This window comes from Aethina tumida, chromosome 4 (genome assembly GCF_024364675.1).
Source record: "Aethina tumida isolate Nest 87 chromosome 4, icAetTumi1.1, whole genome shotgun sequence".
NCBI lineage: Eukaryota > Metazoa > Arthropoda > Insecta > Coleoptera > Nitidulidae > Aethina > Aethina tumida.
Window position 1 is genome coordinate 1943668 of NC_065438.1, and position 19612 is coordinate 1963279.

The 19612-nt window shown below is 33.0% G+C and overlaps 1 protein-coding gene across 2 annotated transcripts in view; it reads left to right on the forward strand.

Moving 5' to 3' along the window:
* Positions 1–19612, forward strand: part of LOC109596372 (zinc finger protein 704) — a 42394-nt gene that overhangs the window by 11188 nt on the left and 11594 nt on the right. The window contains exons 1-4 of one of the 2 annotated variants that reach the window (XM_049965898.1): positions 26–177; positions 235–407; positions 1521–1651; positions 5758–5936. In XM_049965898.1, the coding sequence (XP_049821855.1) occupies positions 157–177; positions 235–407; positions 1521–1651; positions 5758–5936 (504 nt within the window). In that variant the 5' untranslated portion in view covers positions 26–156. Of the gene's footprint in view, positions 1–25; positions 178–234; positions 408–1520; positions 1652–5757; positions 5937–19612 lie in introns of those variants that run through there. The other variant, XM_020011905.2, reaches the window with a different exon arrangement.

Sequence of the window (19612 nt, forward strand, 5' to 3'; positions counted from 1 at the left end):
ATTAGCAGATAATAATACTGCAGTCTGCTTGGCGACAGCCACGCATTCGACCTTTACTATTCTAATTGCAAATGAGACGTAAATTGCCGCTTTCTGACCATCGTTAAGGCGCAAACGCTTCCGATAAACCATATTTACCGCACGTGTGTCAAAACAATGTTGGCTATGACCAAAGCAGTAAGACAAAAACAAGCTCCAACGAACGTGCAACTTACAAAATTTGGGTTGTTGCAGGAACCGTTCGAGGTGCCCAAACGCCTCGAGGAGGTGCGCCTGTTGGAGTCGAGGAAGTCGGCCCGCCTGGCCGACCAGGACACCGACTTCGCCCGTTTGGCCGACATGGCGGGCGACAGAAAGAGGACCGCCTCCCACACCATCGACGTGCCGGCCCCGTCCTTCCACCACGGGTAAGTACCACGTCCGGCACCGTTTCTCCCGCAATTAACGCACGGCGGAATCGTGGTGTGTGTGAGAAACGATAACAATTTGACGTTCCACATTGCATGCTCATTAAGTCGTTGGGCTTTTTACACGGGATCGGGATTAATTGACGTGCTCCGAACAATAATTTGTTGGCAATAAAATTGATATGATACTACTGTGTAATTTTAACGTTCACCAACACCGTTAACTCGAAACCCATTCCTTATAATCAGGTGTGTTAAATGGGCAATAAAGAGACGTAACAAATAATTACTTGATTTATGGACGGGCAGAACCAATCCGAAGTGCTCCACAAGAAACTTTCAACGTGACGACACCAAACAACAAAATAATTAACCATTTAACCCATATTACCTATAATATGGTAATTACACATTTTTTGTGGACTAATTATCCGGTTGTACGATGATTAGAATAAACGTTACGTGTGTAAATTTAAAATTTCATTGTTCTATTTAGACTCTATTAATGCTGATGTTACCAGTGATAGTGCATTGAACAACTCGAACAAAGAGCACTTTAAAATGTAGTTTGTAGCTATTGTCAAGCTTTTCTCTGCATGTAACAAAGCCCATTAAGACCCCCTTAATACCCCCTTGTGTTACAATGATGTAATAATTGAAATTCAATAAATACCCACTTATAATTTGAGAGGATTTAGCTGTTACGTTAAAGGTTGCACAAGAAAGCTTGTCCACAAGGATAGGCTGTGATATTTGCCCAATTAATTCCTTTCCCATCGTCATTAAACAATGCCAATTTGACAATCGAAAATCGTAAAAGTGCCAAGAAAAGGAAAGTGATCGTAACTGGGGCAGGAGAATGTAAAACGTAAAAATCTCACTTCCTCAAACCGTTTCGTCCCCGTGCACATCCTGCGTGAGATAAAACCCAACAAGGTTTTTCGTTAGCATCAACATTTGATTGCGTAACGTTCGTACGAACGTCGTCACAACTGGATAAATAGTCACGGCGGCGTTTTTATCGTCGCTGAGAGCGATGAATCAGTTTTACGACGAAGCACGTTCATTTTTCTCTGTACTCTATCACCGATTAATGGATGGACTTGTTTGCAGATCTCGTAAAAGACGTCCGAGTCACAGTCAGGACGATATTCAGCTTCCGAAAGACAGCCAAATGGACGAGTGCAGCGCCGCGTTGGTACTGATGAGTCTTTCGTGCTCGCCGCACTCGCCGAGCCTCACAGGTAAGCCACGAAACCTCCCTTAAATTTGTCCTTGTTATGAAATCCAAATGTGTCAAGACGCATTAGATGTGATTGATTAGCCCTCCCCCTCAATGAAATCAAATGCTTAGATGGATCTGCTTCCGGTTTGAAAACATGAGAAGGTAAACAGTGATAGTAAAATGTGAATGACTTTTAATCGTTGATTTCTGTTTTCCTGTGTGTTGGAATAATATTTTTATGAGAAGTTGAAACAATGATACGACAAGTGGGAAAAACCTAAGATAATGGGGGGACGTTTGCGGATTAGGTTTTGGGGAATACTATAAATTGGATAAATGAATAAATTCCCTGACGATAACATCATTCAATGAAATAGGCAATTACAGACTGAAATTTATAAAGTAAAATACTGTAAAAAGTACGAAAAAATTTGAGACAACTGAAAAACGTTCGTTGAAGGACAAATCATAATTTTCTTATGGAATAAATAAGTTAGAAGACACCTATAGGCTGTAAATTATTAACTAAAAAACTTAAGATAATGTGAAAACGTTTGTTGATTAGCTTTTCGAAGTACCATAGATTGGACATTCAAATTATCTTATTGTTGAGATAATTTAATAAGACAGAAGACACCTACAGACTGGAAATTATAAAGTAATAAACTACAGATAATTTGAACACTTTTGTTGATTAGCTTTTTGAAATATTTTGAAGTACTACATGAAATTTCTTATAGATAAGCTAATTTAATAAAACAGAAGTCACCTACAGACTGGAAATTATGAACCAAAAAACCTCAGATAATGTGAAAACGTTTGTTGATTAGCTTTTCGAAGTACCATAGATTGGACAATTAAATTTTCTTATTGATGAGATAATTTAATAAGACAGAAGACACCTACAGACTGGAAATTATAAAGTAATAAACTACAGACAATTTAAAAACTTTTGTTGATTAGCTTTTTGAAATATTTTAAAGTACTACATGCAATTTCTTTATAGATAAGATAATTTAATAAAACAGAAGTCACCTACAAATTGGAAATTATAAACCAAAACACCTCAGATAATATAAAAACGTTTGTTGATTAGCTTTTCGAAGTACCATAAATTGGACAATCAAATTTTCTTATTGATGAGATAATTTAATAAGATGGAAGACACCTACAGGCTGGAAATTATAAAGTAATAAACTACAGATAATTTGAACACTTTTGTTGATTAACTTTTTGAAATATTTTGAAGTACTACATAAAATTTCTTATAGATAAGCTAATTTAATAAAACAGAAGTCACCTACAGACTGGAAATTATAAACCAAAAAACCTCAGATAATGTGAAAACGTTTGTTGATTAGCTTTTCGAAGTACCATAAATTGGACAATCAAATTTTCTTATTAACGAGATAATATAATAAGATAGAAGACACCTACAGACTGGAAATTATAAAGTAATAAACTACAGACAATTTGAAAACTTTTGTTGATTACCTTTTTGAAATTAAGTACTACAACATAGAAGTTAAAATAAGGTGGTACCGTTTATGGAGTAGCTGAAATAAATACAGAAATTAAGTTGATAGAAGATATTTACAGACAATAAATTCCAAACCACACATCATGAGTAGCTTTAAAAGTGAATTGTTAATTTATGTTTTCCTGCGTGCAGGAATAATATTTTGATGCACACCTGAAACAATGGAACGATACAACGATACAGTGAGAATTGAAGGTGCCAAAATTGTTGAAAGATAATATCCGCACCGTTAATAAACAAAAGAATTAAAACCAAAAATTCCCACAGAAGAAAAAGCGATGGAAATCCATTGAAAGGAATTACGAAACAAGACATAACGATGGGAAACGTGATCCGTAACAATGCATTACACATTTTTATTGCACTCTAAATACGGGAGAGATAAAACGAAACCTATACAGTGTTGATATGTAATAATTAACAGCTCATAGCCATTACACACCCGCATATCAGACGTTTCCTATTACAGCAGCGTTTGCCATTGAAAACGATCGTTGCAAACTGGGTCTTCGATGATATCGGCGACTGAATGAAAGTACCTAGCGTAGAAAAACTCGACCAGTACACCTAGACATGTTTTCGGCGGACTAGAAACCTTTTGAGTATGCCGGCCAATACCAAACACTTACGAAATTGTGCTCACTAAGGTCGACCACGCTAGAAAGTACCACTTTTACCTCACTTTTCACATCATGAGGTTGCGGATGCCCAGTTCGCCATTGTCTCACCCATAAACAACATTTTCCAGGACAATGCGATTGCCACACCGCACAAAGGGCAGTGTGACATTGAGCAAGACAAAAGAATAGCTGTTACATGAGGTGTCCGCAGATCATGACGCGTGCCATTTTGGCGCTGAGAGCCGAGCTTGGGACTTTGTTGACGAAACACGTGCATGAAATTATTAAATTGCACGTTATTATCGGGTTCTTGGCTCGACAACCGGTCATTTATTTGCCTCCCGCGAATTATACGTAAAAATGCACACGAGCGAGGTATAAATTATTATTATAAATAAGGAGAGTCAAGAACGTGCGTTATGTAAAAAATTGTTATGGACTTGTTGTTGGTGCAACGTGTAAACAAACGGACCTCCTGCTGTTGTCTTTGCCAATAAAAATAACCTTTAACAGTTACTATAATTTATCCAGGACTAGCTTACTTCCTTTGATAATCATCATCATCTTCATCATGACAAAAATGGAAGAGGGTACCTTCTTGAAGTGACTCAGTTTGTCAGGTAGTTGCGTCAACCAATTAATTACACCTCAGATAATGTGAAAACGTTTGTTGATTTACTTTTCGAAGTACCACAAATTGGACAAATCAAATTTTCTTATTAATGAGATAATTTAATAAGATAGAAGACTCCTACAGGCTGGAAATTATAAAGTAATAAACTATAGATAATTTGGAAACTTTTGTTGATTAGCTTTTTGAAATATTTTGAAGTACTATTTGAAATTTCTTTATAGATAAGATAATTTAATAAAACAGAAGTCCCCTACAGACTGGAAATTATGAACCAACAAATCTAAGATAATGTGAAAACGTTTGTTGATTAACTTTTCGAAGTACCACAAATTGGACAAATCAAATTTTCTTATTAATGAGATAATTTAATAAGATAGAAGACTCCTACAGGCTGGAAATTATAAAGTAATAAACTATAGATAATTTGGAAACTTTTGTTGATTAGCTTTTTGAAATATTTTGAAGTACTATTTGAAATTTCTTTATAGATAAGATAATTTAATAAAACAGAAGTCCCCTACAGACTGGAAATTATGAACCAACAAATCTAAGATAATGTGAAAACGTTTGTTGATTAGCTTTTCGAAGTACCATTAATTGGACAATCAAACTTTCTTATTGATGAGATAATTTAATAAGATAGAAGACACCTACAGGCTGGACATTATAAAGTAATAAACTACAGATAATTTGAACACTTTTGTTGATTAGCTTTTTGAAATATTTTGAAGTACTACATGAAATTTCTTTATAGATAAGATAATTTAATAATACAGAAGTCACCTACAAATTGGAAATTATAAACCAAAAAACCTCAGATAATGTGAAAACGTTTGTTGATTAGCTTTTCGAAGTACCATAAATTGGACAATCAAACATTCTTATTGATGAGATAATTTAATAAGATAGAAGACACCTACAGGTTGGAAATTATAAAGTAATAAACTACAGATAATTTGAAAACTTTTGTTAATTAGCTTTTTGAAATATTTTGAAGTACTATTTGAAATTTCTTTACAGATTAGATAATTTAATAAAACAGAAAGTGTAAACAAACGGACCTTCTGCTGTTATCTTTGCTAATAAATCTTAGGTTGATAATTAAAGTTATAATTTCTCCAGGACTAGTTCACTTCCTTTCATCATCATCATCATCATCAACATCATGATAAAAGAGGAAGAAGGGTATCTTCTTCAAGTGACTCAGTTAGTCAGGTAGTTGCTTGAAGCAATCAAGCCCCATTAATCATACTTCTGGAAACCGTCCACACAAACACAATATCGACACTATCTCGATGACGAAAACACTGCAACGCACTTCCTCTTTCCAGCGTTATCGTCGTGGCTGAGCTCATCTCCGGGAAGCAGCAGCTCGTCAGCATCCTACAGATCGACCCCGTCGCCCCCGCCCCGTACCTACTCGCCCAATTCGACGCCGCTGTCGACGAGTTCAGCGTCCGACGAGGGCATCGTCATGGACTACCCCGACGAGATGCCCCGCAAGAAAAAGGTAAGTCTGAGCCCGCCATTAGTCGGATCCAGGTCGTTTCCTCAATTATAACATTAAGCCAAGATCGAATGATTAAGTGTTTGGTGATGTTGTAGTTGTAAAAATTGTACAGTTATTTTTCAGCGGCGTTTTCGAATAACAGTTGTTCGAAATCACGATCCGATTGCGTCGCGATGTCACAACGTTTTGCGTTATTAAAGAATTGTTTTACATAAACACACTACGTGCTTTTAGAAAGCCAGAAATAAAACGCTTTTGAACAATACAAATCCGTGCGTTCGTGTAAAATTTCAAATTACTGATTTCTAATAGCAAAATCAATGGCATATTTTAAATATCTTCCTGTTCGAGTGAAAGTCCGATATTATGCCAATGCTATTTTGTCTAGGAGAATAATTTAATTCCATTTAGAAACTTTTACGTAACGTTTCAGTTGCACATTGACGAAAATAGTTTCTAATCCCCCGTTTCCCCCAAAGCCGTTTGACCGGACCGAGATTCTCGTCTCACGCATGACGAACCACGAGATCTCCGCAATTGATACTTTTATTTTGTTTCTTAAAACGTGAAAGTCTAAACCGCCGCTATTATTATTTAGCTTAAGCTGGATGCAATAACATTTATTTGTGTCAGGAAGTGTACGATTTGAAGCAGTTACCTCTGCATCGATAAACGGCAATAAAGTTTACGGTGATGTCAGATGACACTGGTAAAAATTAAATTACATCGGCAGTAAAATGTATATGATCCTCATAACACCTTATGTGATTTAAGTTTAAAGATAATTAACTAAATTTTCTAGAGTAACGTAAAATCATTTATGGATTAGCTTTTTGATGAAACAACAATTTATGTTAATTTAAGGAGATAGAAGATATTTACAGCTTTGAGCTTATAAATTGAAACATCTAAGATAATGTGAAAACGTTTGTTGATTAGCTTTTTGAAGTACCATTAATTGAACAAATCAAATTGTCTCATTGATGAGATAATTTAATTAGATAGAAAACACCTACAGACTGTAAATTATAAACTAAAGAACTTAAGATAATTTGAAGCATTTTGTTGATTAGCTTTTTGAAATATTTTAAAGTACTACTTGAAATTTCTTTATAGATAAGATAATTTAATAAAACAGAAGTCACCTACAGACTGGAAATTATAAACCAAAAAACCTTAGATAATGTAAAAACGTTTATTGATTAGTTTTTCGAAGCACCATAAATTGGACAATCAAATTTTCTTATTGATGAGATAATTTAATAAGCTAGAAGACACCTATAGGCTGGAAATTATAAAGTAATAAACTACAGATAATTTGAACACTTTTGTTGATTAGCTTTTTGAAATATTTTGAAGTACTACTTGAAATTTCTTTATAGATGAGATAATTTAATAAAACAGAAGTCACCTACAGACTGGAAATTATAAACCAAAAAACCTCAGATAATGTGAAAACGTTTGTTGATTAGCTTTTCGAAGTACCATAAATTGGACAATCGAATTTTCTTATTGATGAGATAATTTAATAAGATAGAAGACACCTACAAGCTGGAAATTATAAAGTAATAAACTACAGATAATTTGAACACTTTTGTTGATTAGCTTCTTGAAATATTTTGAAGTACTACTTGAAATTTCTTTATAGATAAGATAATTTAATAAAACAGAAGTCACCTACAGACTGGAAATTATAAACCAAAAAAACCTCAGATAATGTAAAAACGTTTGTTGATTAGCTTTTCGAAGTACCATAAATTGGACAATCGAATTTTCTTATTGATGAGATAATTTAATAAGATAGAAGACACCTACAAGCTGGAAATTATAAAGTAATAAACTACAGATAATTTGAGCACTTTTGTTGATTAGCTTTTTGAACTATTTTGAAGTACTACTTGAAATTTCTTTATAGATAAGATAATTTAATAAAACAGACCTACAGACTGGAAATTATAAACCAAAAAAACCTCATATAATGTAAAATCGTTTGTTGATAAGCTTTTCGAAGTACCATAAATTGGACAATCAAACTTTCTTATTGATGAGATAATTTAATAAGATAGAAGATACCTACAGGCTGGACATTATAAAGTAATAAACTACAGATAATTTGAACACTTTTGTTGATTAGCTTTATGAAATATTTTGAAGTACTACATGAAATTTCTTTATAGATAAGATAATTTAATAAAACAGAAGTCACCTACAGACTAGAAATTATAAACCCAAACACCTCAGACAATGTGAAAACGTTTTTTGATTAGCTTTTCAAAGTAAAACAAATGATATATTCATATTGATGAGATAATTCAATGATTCAATTATAAACCAATAAACCTCAGATAATGTAGAAACGTTTGTAGAGTAGCTTTACGAAATGTTACAGATGAAATAAATGAAATTTCCTCTTTGATAAGATAATTCAAACAGATGGAAATCATTTACACCTAAGATAATATGAAAAGTAGCTTAGCTATTCAAAATATTATATATAAATTAGAGAAAATTTTCTTACTGATAAGATAAATCAAAGAAATAAAGGTCACTGGAAACTAGAAAACCTCAGATAATATAAAAACGTTTATCCATCTTTGTAAAGGTATGTAAATAAGATAAATAAGTCCTTTTTGGATAAGATCATTCAAGGTGGTTGAAGTTGCTTAGTCAATAACCTTAAAGATAAGGTGGAACCGTTTTGTGGAGTAGCTTTTCCAAATCTAATAATTGAGATAAGATAATTTAAGACATTTACTACAGACTTAAGATAGTGTGCTAGTTTTTCGTAACATTATAAATGAGACCAGTGAAAATTCCTTATCAACGTGACAATTTTACCAGGAAGTCGTCGCCATCAGATAAGAGAGATGTCTATTTATATCGCATTGTTAATGTCACATTAGCGCTTAATTCTGGCAAGATCTCGGCCGATTGCTCAATAGGATAACGTTTGCACGAGCCGGTCCACAAACCAACACACTCAATAATTGTTTGTTTACCAGCCCAGCCGACTCGACGCTCCGACATATCCGTAACGTTGGGCACGTCTTGATCCAGCCAAGCCCGTGCGGCGTTGCGAGCGTGGAACCTTGATAGTAGTACGTAAATAGTTTTGTCCTTGCCGATGCCAGGCGTATTATTTCGACGTTCGCAACCGGCCGGCATTTCTCCACCTAACCTATCCACCAAGCCGGATTGCGTAACGGGCCTCGTGCATCTCGTGTGCACACGAACACGACGCAGTGGGCAGCAAAGGTGACTTTTCTCGTCCAGCCGCCCCGCTTATTTTCAGAGGTCCGGACGTTCGTTTGGCACCGCGTGTCGGCTGATTGTTTCCATTGGGAACATGGACCTTCGACGCACTTTAATCTCGTGCATCGGTGCTCCATGATGTACTCGAACGTTTCCAACTTTCAGTTCTCTAATGGCAATGCGTTTCACATTGACACGTGCCGTGCCAGTCAAGGACGGGTTAGGCGCAGAGAAATTCTGCATCGTGCCAGGTAAAAATGATTATTCAAATCGGACGAAGCATCCATTCATTAATGTCGGACAGTTTTTTTCTCACAATCGGTTCAGTTACTTTGGCAGTGACTCAGCCACTTTGAGCGGCAGACTTGGCGTCTCAGAAGATCAGGAAATCAAGGCAGTTGCTACGCAGTTATCTATCTACAATATTGTATTACACCCAAAACAATAAATAATGATTGTGTAATATGTTAATGTCGAAAGTAAACAAAGCGAACGTATGCTGTGTCTTCTGCCGCATTAATTTGGTGGCACATCATTATTTTACTGTTGTGTCAGATGTATTGTTTGTGCTGAGAATTTTGGCTCTTTATTGGGCAAAATATTGATGTTTTAACAATTTGCAAGTAATTAGCTGCGAAAACAACTTATAATTTATCATGTTTGTTGTTGTAAGATACCAACTAAGTCTAATTAGTTGTTTTTTAAATCATAACTCTTCTTTTATTACCATGTTTTTAACAATTATATCATTGGGAACGACCACTTTTTTCGATTCCACATTTTTATCATTTAGATTTGTTTACACTTGATGCATTTCTGGGTGAGACTCAAATGAAGTCATTCCAAGATGCTTCTTCTCTTCTTCCACCAAATTTTGTCATCTATTGTGCTGGCTTAAGATGCTATAGATGTGTTTGAGTATAAATAATTGGTTATTTTTATTATTTTCATTTATCAAGTTACTCCATTTTTGGATTGACCATTTTCTAGCTAGTTTAGTAACCTCAGCCTTTCAGGAAGAGACTCAAGGCCATTCCAAGATACTTCTTGCCTTCTTCCACCAAATTTTACCATCTATTTTGCTGGCTTAAGATGCTATAGATGTGTTTGAGTGTAAATAATTGGTTTTAGCTCATTACTCTTCCTTTAGTACCTATTATAACATTAAGAACAATTTTTTGCTTCTACTAGTTTATCATTTACTTTTATTTTTATTTATCAAGTTACTCCATTTCTGGATTGACCATTTTCTAGCTAGTTTAGTAACCTCAGCCTTTCTGGGAGAGACTCAGGGCCATTCCAAGATACTTCTTGGCTTCTTCCACCAAATTTTATCATCTATTGTGCTGGCTTAAGATGCTATAGATGTATTTGAGTATAAATAATTGGTTTTAGCTCATTACTCTTCCCTTAGTGCCTATTATAACATTAAAAACAACTTTTTGCTTCTAGTAGTGTATTATTTACATTTATTTTCATTTATCAAGTTACTTCATTTCTGGATTGGCCATTTTTTGCTTAGTTTACTAACCTCAGCCTTTCTGGGAGAGACTCAAGGCCATTCCAAGATACTTCTTGGCTTCTTCCACCAAATTTTATCATCTATTGTGCTGGCTTAAGATGCTATAGATGTGTTTGAGTATAAATAATTGGTTTTAGCTCATTACTCTTCCCTTAGTGCCTATTATAACATTAAAAACAACTTTTTGCTTCTAGTAGTGTATTATTTACATTTATTTTCATTTATCAAGTTACTTCATTTCTGGATTGGCCATTTTTTGCTTAGTTTACTAACCTCAGCCTTTCTGGGAGAGACTCAAGGCCATTCCAAGATACTTCTTGCCTTCTTCCACCAAATTTTATCATCTATTTTGCTGGCTTAAGATGCTATAGATGTGTTTGAGTATAAATAATTGGTTTTAGCTCATTACTCTTCCCTTAGTGCCTATTATAACATTAAGAACAACTTTTTGCTTGTAGTAGTTTATCATTTACATTTACTTTCATTTATTAAGTTACTTCATTTTTGGATTCACCATATTTTAGACAGCTTAGTAAACTCAATCCTTATAAACATCCATGATACTTCGTATTCTCGGGCAAATTTTCTGTTTACCTGAATCACCGCGAGTTCATCGACTTCTTTCAGTCGCCGGCCGTAATATCTTTGAATACATCTTAAGCCCATACCAACACAATGCATAAACGCAGCGAGTAAACATACACTTGAATAATTCGGGGACTCCACTCGACGTAGTAACGAACCCGCCACTATTTACCCTCCCGGACTAATCCGTAGCCGAAGATGCGGCGAAAAAAAAAAGTAATTGCCTCTCGCCTCTAAAGTTACCCTTCGGATGGTTGCATGGATGGAGAGGAAGGTCGACAACCCACACTTGGGATGAATCTACAAAGTCAGCGACCTTCATGCAGCCGATCCATTTCGATTCTCCGACTTGGCCAAGTGAAAGCTCCCGGTGAATAGGTTTTAGAAAATGCCGGGTCGCGTTTACGTGTGTATCGGTGTTTTGATTTTGTGCACACAACAGTCATAAAACAATCGTTCCTCGGCCGGTCGAAAGCGAAAGGCGCACCCGGCCGGTGCTGTTTATAGAAAATCAGAATTAAACAGATTTATGTAACGTGAACGGCCTTCATCCAGCCACCTGCGATTTGCGTTCGCTGCCGACGCACAGTCGTCAATTTCACTCTTCGGTTATAGAATTGTTGTTAATGTTATTCTCGAAACACCGAACTTTACAAGAATTATTACTTACAAATCAATATTTGATTACCTTTGATCATAAAATTTATCAACAATTCACTTACTTTTCTAGGAAATGTTTATATTAAACTAAACTAAATTTGTTCGTAAACACTACGACGTTACTAAAACAACAAATACTTTAAATCAGTGTTCGTTACAACGTTTTGATTTCGTATATTCTTATGAATGAATATCTGCTTAAAACACTTGACAATTTCACTCTTCTTCAATTCTAGAATTGTGGTTGTTATTGTCATTCTAGAAATATAAAATGTAACAAAATATTACTTTCTAATCAATATTTGGTTGTCATCAACAATTTTATGTTTGAATTTAGTTTAATTTTTAAATTTATCAATAATTAACTAGTTTTTCTAGAAAGTTTTCTATTAAGCTTACCAAAAATTTTGAATCAGTGTTTATTACAACGTTTTGATTTCATAAAATATTACGAATGAATATCTACTTAAATCACTTGACAATTTCACTCTTCTTCAATTCTAGAATTGTGGTTGTTATTGTCATTCTAGAAATATAAAATGTAACAAAATATTATTTTCTAATCAATATTTGATTGTCATCAACGATTTTATGTTTGAATTTCGTTCAATTTTTAAATTTATCAATAATTAACTAGCTTTTCTAGAAATTTTTCTATTAAGCTTACCAAAAATTTTGAATCAGTGGTTATTACAACGTTTTGATTTCATAAAATATTATGAATGAATATCTACTTAAAACACTTGACAATTTCACTCTTTATCAATTCTAGAATTGTGGTTGTTATTGTCATTCTAGAAATATAAAATGTAACAAAATATTATTTTCTAATCAATATTTGATTGTCATCAACGATTTTATGTTTGAATTTCGTTCAATTTTTAAATTTATCAATAATTAACTAGCTTTTCTAGAAATTTTTCTATTAAGCTTACCAAAAATTTTGAATCAGTGGTTATTACGACGTTTTGATTTCATAAAATATTATGAATGAATATCTACTTAAAACACTTGACAATTTCACTCTTTATCAATTCTAGAATTGTGGTTGTTATTGTCATTCTAGAAATATAAAATGTAACAAAATATTATTTTCTAATCAATATTTGATTGTCATCAACGATTTTATGTTTGAATTTCGTTCAATTTTTAAATTTATCAATAATTAACTAGCTTTTCTAGAAATTTTTCTATTAAGCTTACCAAAAATTTTGAATCAGTGGTTATTACAACGTTTTGATTTCATAAAATATTATGAACGAATATCTACTTAAAACACTTGACAATTTCACTCTTTATCAATTCTAGAATTGTGGTTGTTACTGTCATTCTAGAAATATAAAATGTAACAGAAAATATTACTTTCTAAACAATATTTGGTTGTCATCAACGATTTTATGTTTGAATTTCGTTTGATTTTTAAATTTATTAAAAATTAACTAACTTTTCTAGAAATTTTTCTATTAAGCTTACCAAAAATTTTGAATCAGTGTTTATTACAACGTTTTGATTTCATAAAATATTATGAATGAATATCTACTTAAAACACTTGACAATTTCACTCTTTTTTCAATTCTAGAATTATAGTTGTTATTGTCATTCTAGAAACATCAAATATAACAAAATTTTACTTACTAATCAATATTTGACTGTCACCAACGATTTTATTTTTGAATTTCGTTTGATTTTTAAGTTTTTGAACAATTAATTAGCTTTTCTAGAAATGTTTCTATTTAGCTTTTGTGTTTATCAAAACCTTTTGTTTTCATAAAATCTTATTAATGGACACACGTTTGGTACACTTGACAATTTCATTCTTTTTCAATTCTAGAATTATTGTTGTTATTGTCATTCTAGAAACACCAAATATAACAGAAAGTTTTACTTACAAACCAATATTATATTACAAAGTTGTGCACTTGTTTTACCAGACACTTTTTCTATGAAATTAAATTGAATAAACTTATAAACAGAATGACAGATAAATGTATTGAATCATTACTTATCACAACGTATTGATTTCACAGTGATGAAATTTTAAACTTCAATTCTAGAATTACTTATTTTACTATTGTTGATTATTACCAACGAATTTATTTTAGAATTTTGTTTGATCATTAATAATTCATTGTCTGTTCTATCAAAGTAAACTAAATATATAAACAGACAAATGTTTTGATATAGTGCTTATCACAACGTGTTGATTTCATGAGAACCTACGAATATTTACTTAAAACATTGGTCAAGTATTGAATTCTAGAATTATTGTTGTTGTTATTTCCAAGGTACATAAACGTATTAATTAATAAATATTCCTTACAAAACAATATTTGGTTGTCGACAAAACTTAGTTGTATTTGTTTGTAAACAGCCTGATTTTTGTATTGTATGTATAAATATTTTGAATCAGTGGTTTTGATTTGATTAAATCGCAAGAATAAATCCATTTAGCACAACTGCTCCATGGTAAAGTAGATTGTTGTTGTTGCTTTTTGTCGTAATACGTTATTATGATGATAAAACTTCGTTATCTCATGTTTCATTACACTAAATTAAAACTAGTATTGTGAGAAAAGAGGCAAACTAATAATTTTGCATTTAAATTGGTATCGTTCCCCTTTCTGGAAATTGTATTGTTTCACCTCGATTATAAACAAGGATGACAGTAATTACGCTCTTGGAAAAAACTCGTGTATACTCACTCGTGTATATTTATTAACTTACACAACCCGATAAAAATAATACCGTTGACCTTTTCCCGACCTCTCTTACACAAAAATTTATGCACTTTCGGTGAAAATATTCGTAGGCAGCAGTCAGCAGGACAGGTAGTGTTATTCGACCATAAACACGTTTCACTGTTGAATAACATGACCCGACCAACGAACCGAAATGGTCAACGTGATTTCAAAAGGTCATTACTATATATTATCGGCATTAAGCACCCAATACGATTCGACAGTAAAAATGGCTTAAGCGTCGTCGTTTTCCGCGACCCCAAAACATTATTCCTCGACCCATAAATTCCATTACTTTCGTTGTCCGCTGATTTATTCATAGTTTAACACACATTTTACACACCAACGGTCACAAATAATAGACCATTAGCTTGTTCGAATAACAATAAGCAATTTTCTGTTAAAATGATAATCTTTGCCCTTCCCGCTACGTAACGCACGTCACATTATCGGTCGGCCTTCCGAAATGCTAATTAATCACATCAATTATATAAATCGAAAATGTGAGACGCAAAAATCACCAAAATATTTCCACACTTGCGACCCATTTTGCACCGAGTCTGACTTCTAGTTTTTAAGGTTTTTTTTATCGACACTATTTATATCGAGACATTTGTGACAATCTGTTTACAAACACTATTACACACAGGGTTGCGTCATCCCGGCGTTAAATGGCAAACATATTGGACGTTATAAAACTTTTGGCAACTCCCAACTGATGCTCACGTTCCCAAATATTATTTTTATTACTAATGCACATAATTAAGTGGTTAACATTTGTTTAAAACGTGTAATACGGGTGCGTAGGCCTAACCAAAACGGATTTCGATAACATCAATGAATAGGAATTGATTTATCTCGGAAGCAGTAGCCCAAAACATGCATAGTAATTCAAGATCACCGATAAGTTCGCTTGTAATTTAAACATGTGCATACACAACTATATTTCGGTTGATAATCCGGCTTTTAAATTGATTAATTATTATAACGATTTGATAATTTGCAATTCAATTGAAAATTTTACTTGTTCATAAAGCCAAAATTTCAAAACTAAAAACAAAGAACTTCAATTTATAACAAAATTGATACTGATCCTTGAAAGAAGGTTTTTAAAAAAAGTATTATAATGAAAACAATTAAAGATGTGCATATGCAACTACATTTTTGTTAAAATTTGGCTTTTAAATTGATTAATTAACCCAGTTTCGAATTTCCAGTGTTTAATCATTTGCAATTCAATGAAAAGCTTGACTTGTTTACAAAGTTTAAATTTCTTAATTTGACAAAACTCGTTCTATTTCTTCAATTTCTTAAGAAATTTATTTTGATATTTTTATGGAGATTCTTAAGAAATACTATTTTATGACATATTTATTGATAATCTGACTTTTATATTGATTAATTAACCCATTTCAACAGTTTTCCACGATCTAATAATTTCTAATTCAACATAAAACTTCCCTTGTTTGTAAACCCCACATTTAGGACTTAATAATTTGAAAGATTAGGACGAAACTCTTTCTATCTCTTCAATTGCTTAACAAATTGACTTCGATATTTGTATGAAGATTCTTAAGAAATACTATTTTATTATATTTTTATTGATAATCTGACTTTTATATTGATTAATTAACCATTTCAACAGTTTTCCACAATCTAATAATTTCTAATTCAAGGGAAAACTTCCCTTGTTTGTAAACCCCACATTTAGGACTTAATAATTTGAAAGATTAGGACGAAACTCTTTCTATCTCTTCAATTGTTTAACAAATTGACTTAGATATTTGTATGAAGATTCTTAAGAAATACTATTTTATTATATTTTTATTGATAATCTGACTTTTATATTGATTAATTAACCCATTTCAACAGTTTTCCACGATCTAATAATTTCTAATTGAAGGGAAAACTTCCCTTGTTTGTAAATCCCACATTTAGGACTTAATAATTTGAAAGATTAGGACGAAACTCTTTCTATCTCTTCAATTGCTTAACAAATTGACTTAGATATTTGTATGAAGATTCTTAAGAAATACCTTTTTATTATATTTTTATTGATAATCTGTCTTTTATATTGATTAATTAACCCATTTCAACAGTTTTCCACGATCTAATAATTTCTAATTCAAGGGAAAACTTCCCTTGTTTGTAAACCCCACATTTAGGACTTAATAATTTGAAAGATTAGGACGAAACTCTTTCTATCTCTTCAATTGCTTAACAAATTGACTTCGATATTTGTATGAAGATTCTTAAGAAATACTATTTTATTATATTTTTATTGATAATCTGACTTTTATATTGATTAATTAACCATTTCAACAGTTTTCCACAATCTAATAATTTCTAATTCAAGGGAAAACTTCCCTTGTTTGTAAACCCCACATTTAGGACTTAATAATTTGAAAGATTAGGACGAAACTCTTTCTATCTCTTCAATTGTTTAACAAATTGACTTAGATATTTGTATGAAGATTCTTAAGAAATACTATTTTATTATATTTTTATTGATAATCTGACTTTTATATTGATTAATTAACCCATTTCAACAGTTTTCCACGATCTAATAATTTCTAATTGAAGGGAAAACTTCCCTTGTTTGTAAATCCCACATTTAGGACTTAATAATTTGAAAGATTAGGACGAAACTCTTTCTATCTCTTCAATTGCTTAACAAATTGACTTAGATATTTGTATGAAGATTCTTAAGAAATACCTTTTTATTATATTTTTATTGATAATCTGTCTTTTATATTGATTAATTAACCCATTTCAACAGTTTTCCACGATCTAATAATTTCTAATTCAAGGGAAAACTTCCCTTGTTTGTAAACCCCACATTTAGGACTTAATAATTTGAAAGATTAGGACGAAACTCTTTCTATCTCTTCAATTGCTTAACAAATTGACTTAGATATTTGTATGAAAATTCTTAAGAAATACTATTTTATTATATTTTTATTGATAATCTGACTTTTATATTGATTAATTAACCCATTTTAACAGATTTGCACGATCTAATAATTTCTAATTCAAAGCAAAACTTCCCTGTTTGTAAAGACAACATTTAGGATTTAATAATTTGAAAGATTAGGACGAAACTCTTTCTATTTCTTCAATTTCTTAAGAAATTGATTTTGATATTTGTATGAAGATACTTAAAAAATAGTATTTTATTATACTTTTATTGTTAATATGACTTTTATATTTATTAATTAACCCAGTTTTCCATAATCTAATAATTTCCAATTCAAAAGCATTTAGAATTTCTTAATTTGAAAGATAAGAACAAAATCTTTTTGTTCCTATTCGTTAAGAAATTAATATTGACCATCTAAAAATAAAATATTTAAACATAAGCACATAAAATTTCAATACTTTAGTTAGTAATTTGACATTTCAATTGCTTAATTAAATCAATTTTGTTGATTTACATGATTTAAAAATTTGCAATTCAATGGAAATCTTGACTTGTTTATTAAACAAAAATTTAGGATTACTCAATTTGAAAGATAAGGTTCTAGTTTTTTAGATACTTAAGGAATATTATTAATCTTTGTGTTTAAAACTTTTATTATTTATAAATACAATACAATTAAAACTTTTTATCAAGTGTAGGTAACCCACAGTTATTTCGTCTTTATCTTATCACGTGTTTTTATGCTTATTATACAAATATATTGTTAGTTATTTATATAAAATAAATACTTTGATTGTGTCGACCCCCCAAATCTAACAAAGAGGGTTTTTAGGCTTATTATACAAATATATTGTTAGTTATTTATATAAAATAAATATTTTGATTGTGTGGACCCCCCAAATCTAACAAAGAGGGCAAAATTGTAATTTGATAATCACATGAGAAACCGCAAATTAACTCAGATCAGTTGATTAACGTGTCACCGATGCTGCAACCAATCCATAAACCACCTCCGGGCAAATCGGTTGCAAAAACGAAATTGCACTTGCGATTGTTGCAACAAAGAACCAACAACAAGTAATGTTACTTAGCCTAGATCGATTCAACAATTCCCTTGCACGGCTTTAGCTATGGATGGGATGACGTCACACGGCCACAAAGGCACACTGAGAAGAGTGCAGTGTATTTTGATGGCCACGTTCAGGGGAGGAGGCGAGGAAGGGGGACAGGGCGAGGGGCCAACACAGGTCTCATGCATCGAGGACATTGCCCCTGTTATGTTTACATCGCAATAGGGACCCATGCCACGTGGTTGCCATGTTCAACAGGTCCCAACCGATCCGGTGAAACTCCCCAACCAGAAAAAGCCAACAAACCGCGGCCAATTTCGCACGGTCCGATCTACGATCTGGGTGGACTTCGGACCCGGGGGACCTTGTCGCCAATATCTGCGCGAGCTGGTAAAAAATAAAGGATTCCGGGGAGCCGTGCCAGCTCTCGGGAGATGCGCATGTTTACCGGTTCGGACCGTTGGCGTGGCAACGCTGGCGCCGTTTTGATGTTTTGATTCACCACGTGCCCGCAGAAGTAACGCGTAAAAACCACCTTCGTCGCCTTCGGAAAACCGTTCGTTGTCCACGCACCGACGCGATGACCCGCGACGTCGCGCACAGTCTCTTCGGGCTTCGGGAAAAAAAAAGCGGCCTGGGAGAGCTTTTTTGGGGCTTCCACATGCAGCTGGTGTGCGGGGAGGATGTTAAACCCGAAGGCGCCGAATGTGTGCTACCTGTTTCTCGGGTTCATTGTACGCGAGGGTTGGAAATATTCACACCTGCCATTTCTCCCGAAAATACCATAAACTCGGTTGGAAAGCTCCGCATTCCTCGTTCCCCGTTGGCATTGTACCTTGGATGTTTTTGAATGCGAGATAATGGGATTGACGTACTCGCCACCTCGTTATCTCCAATAATACGTTGACATTGAATTTTTACAAAGCGTT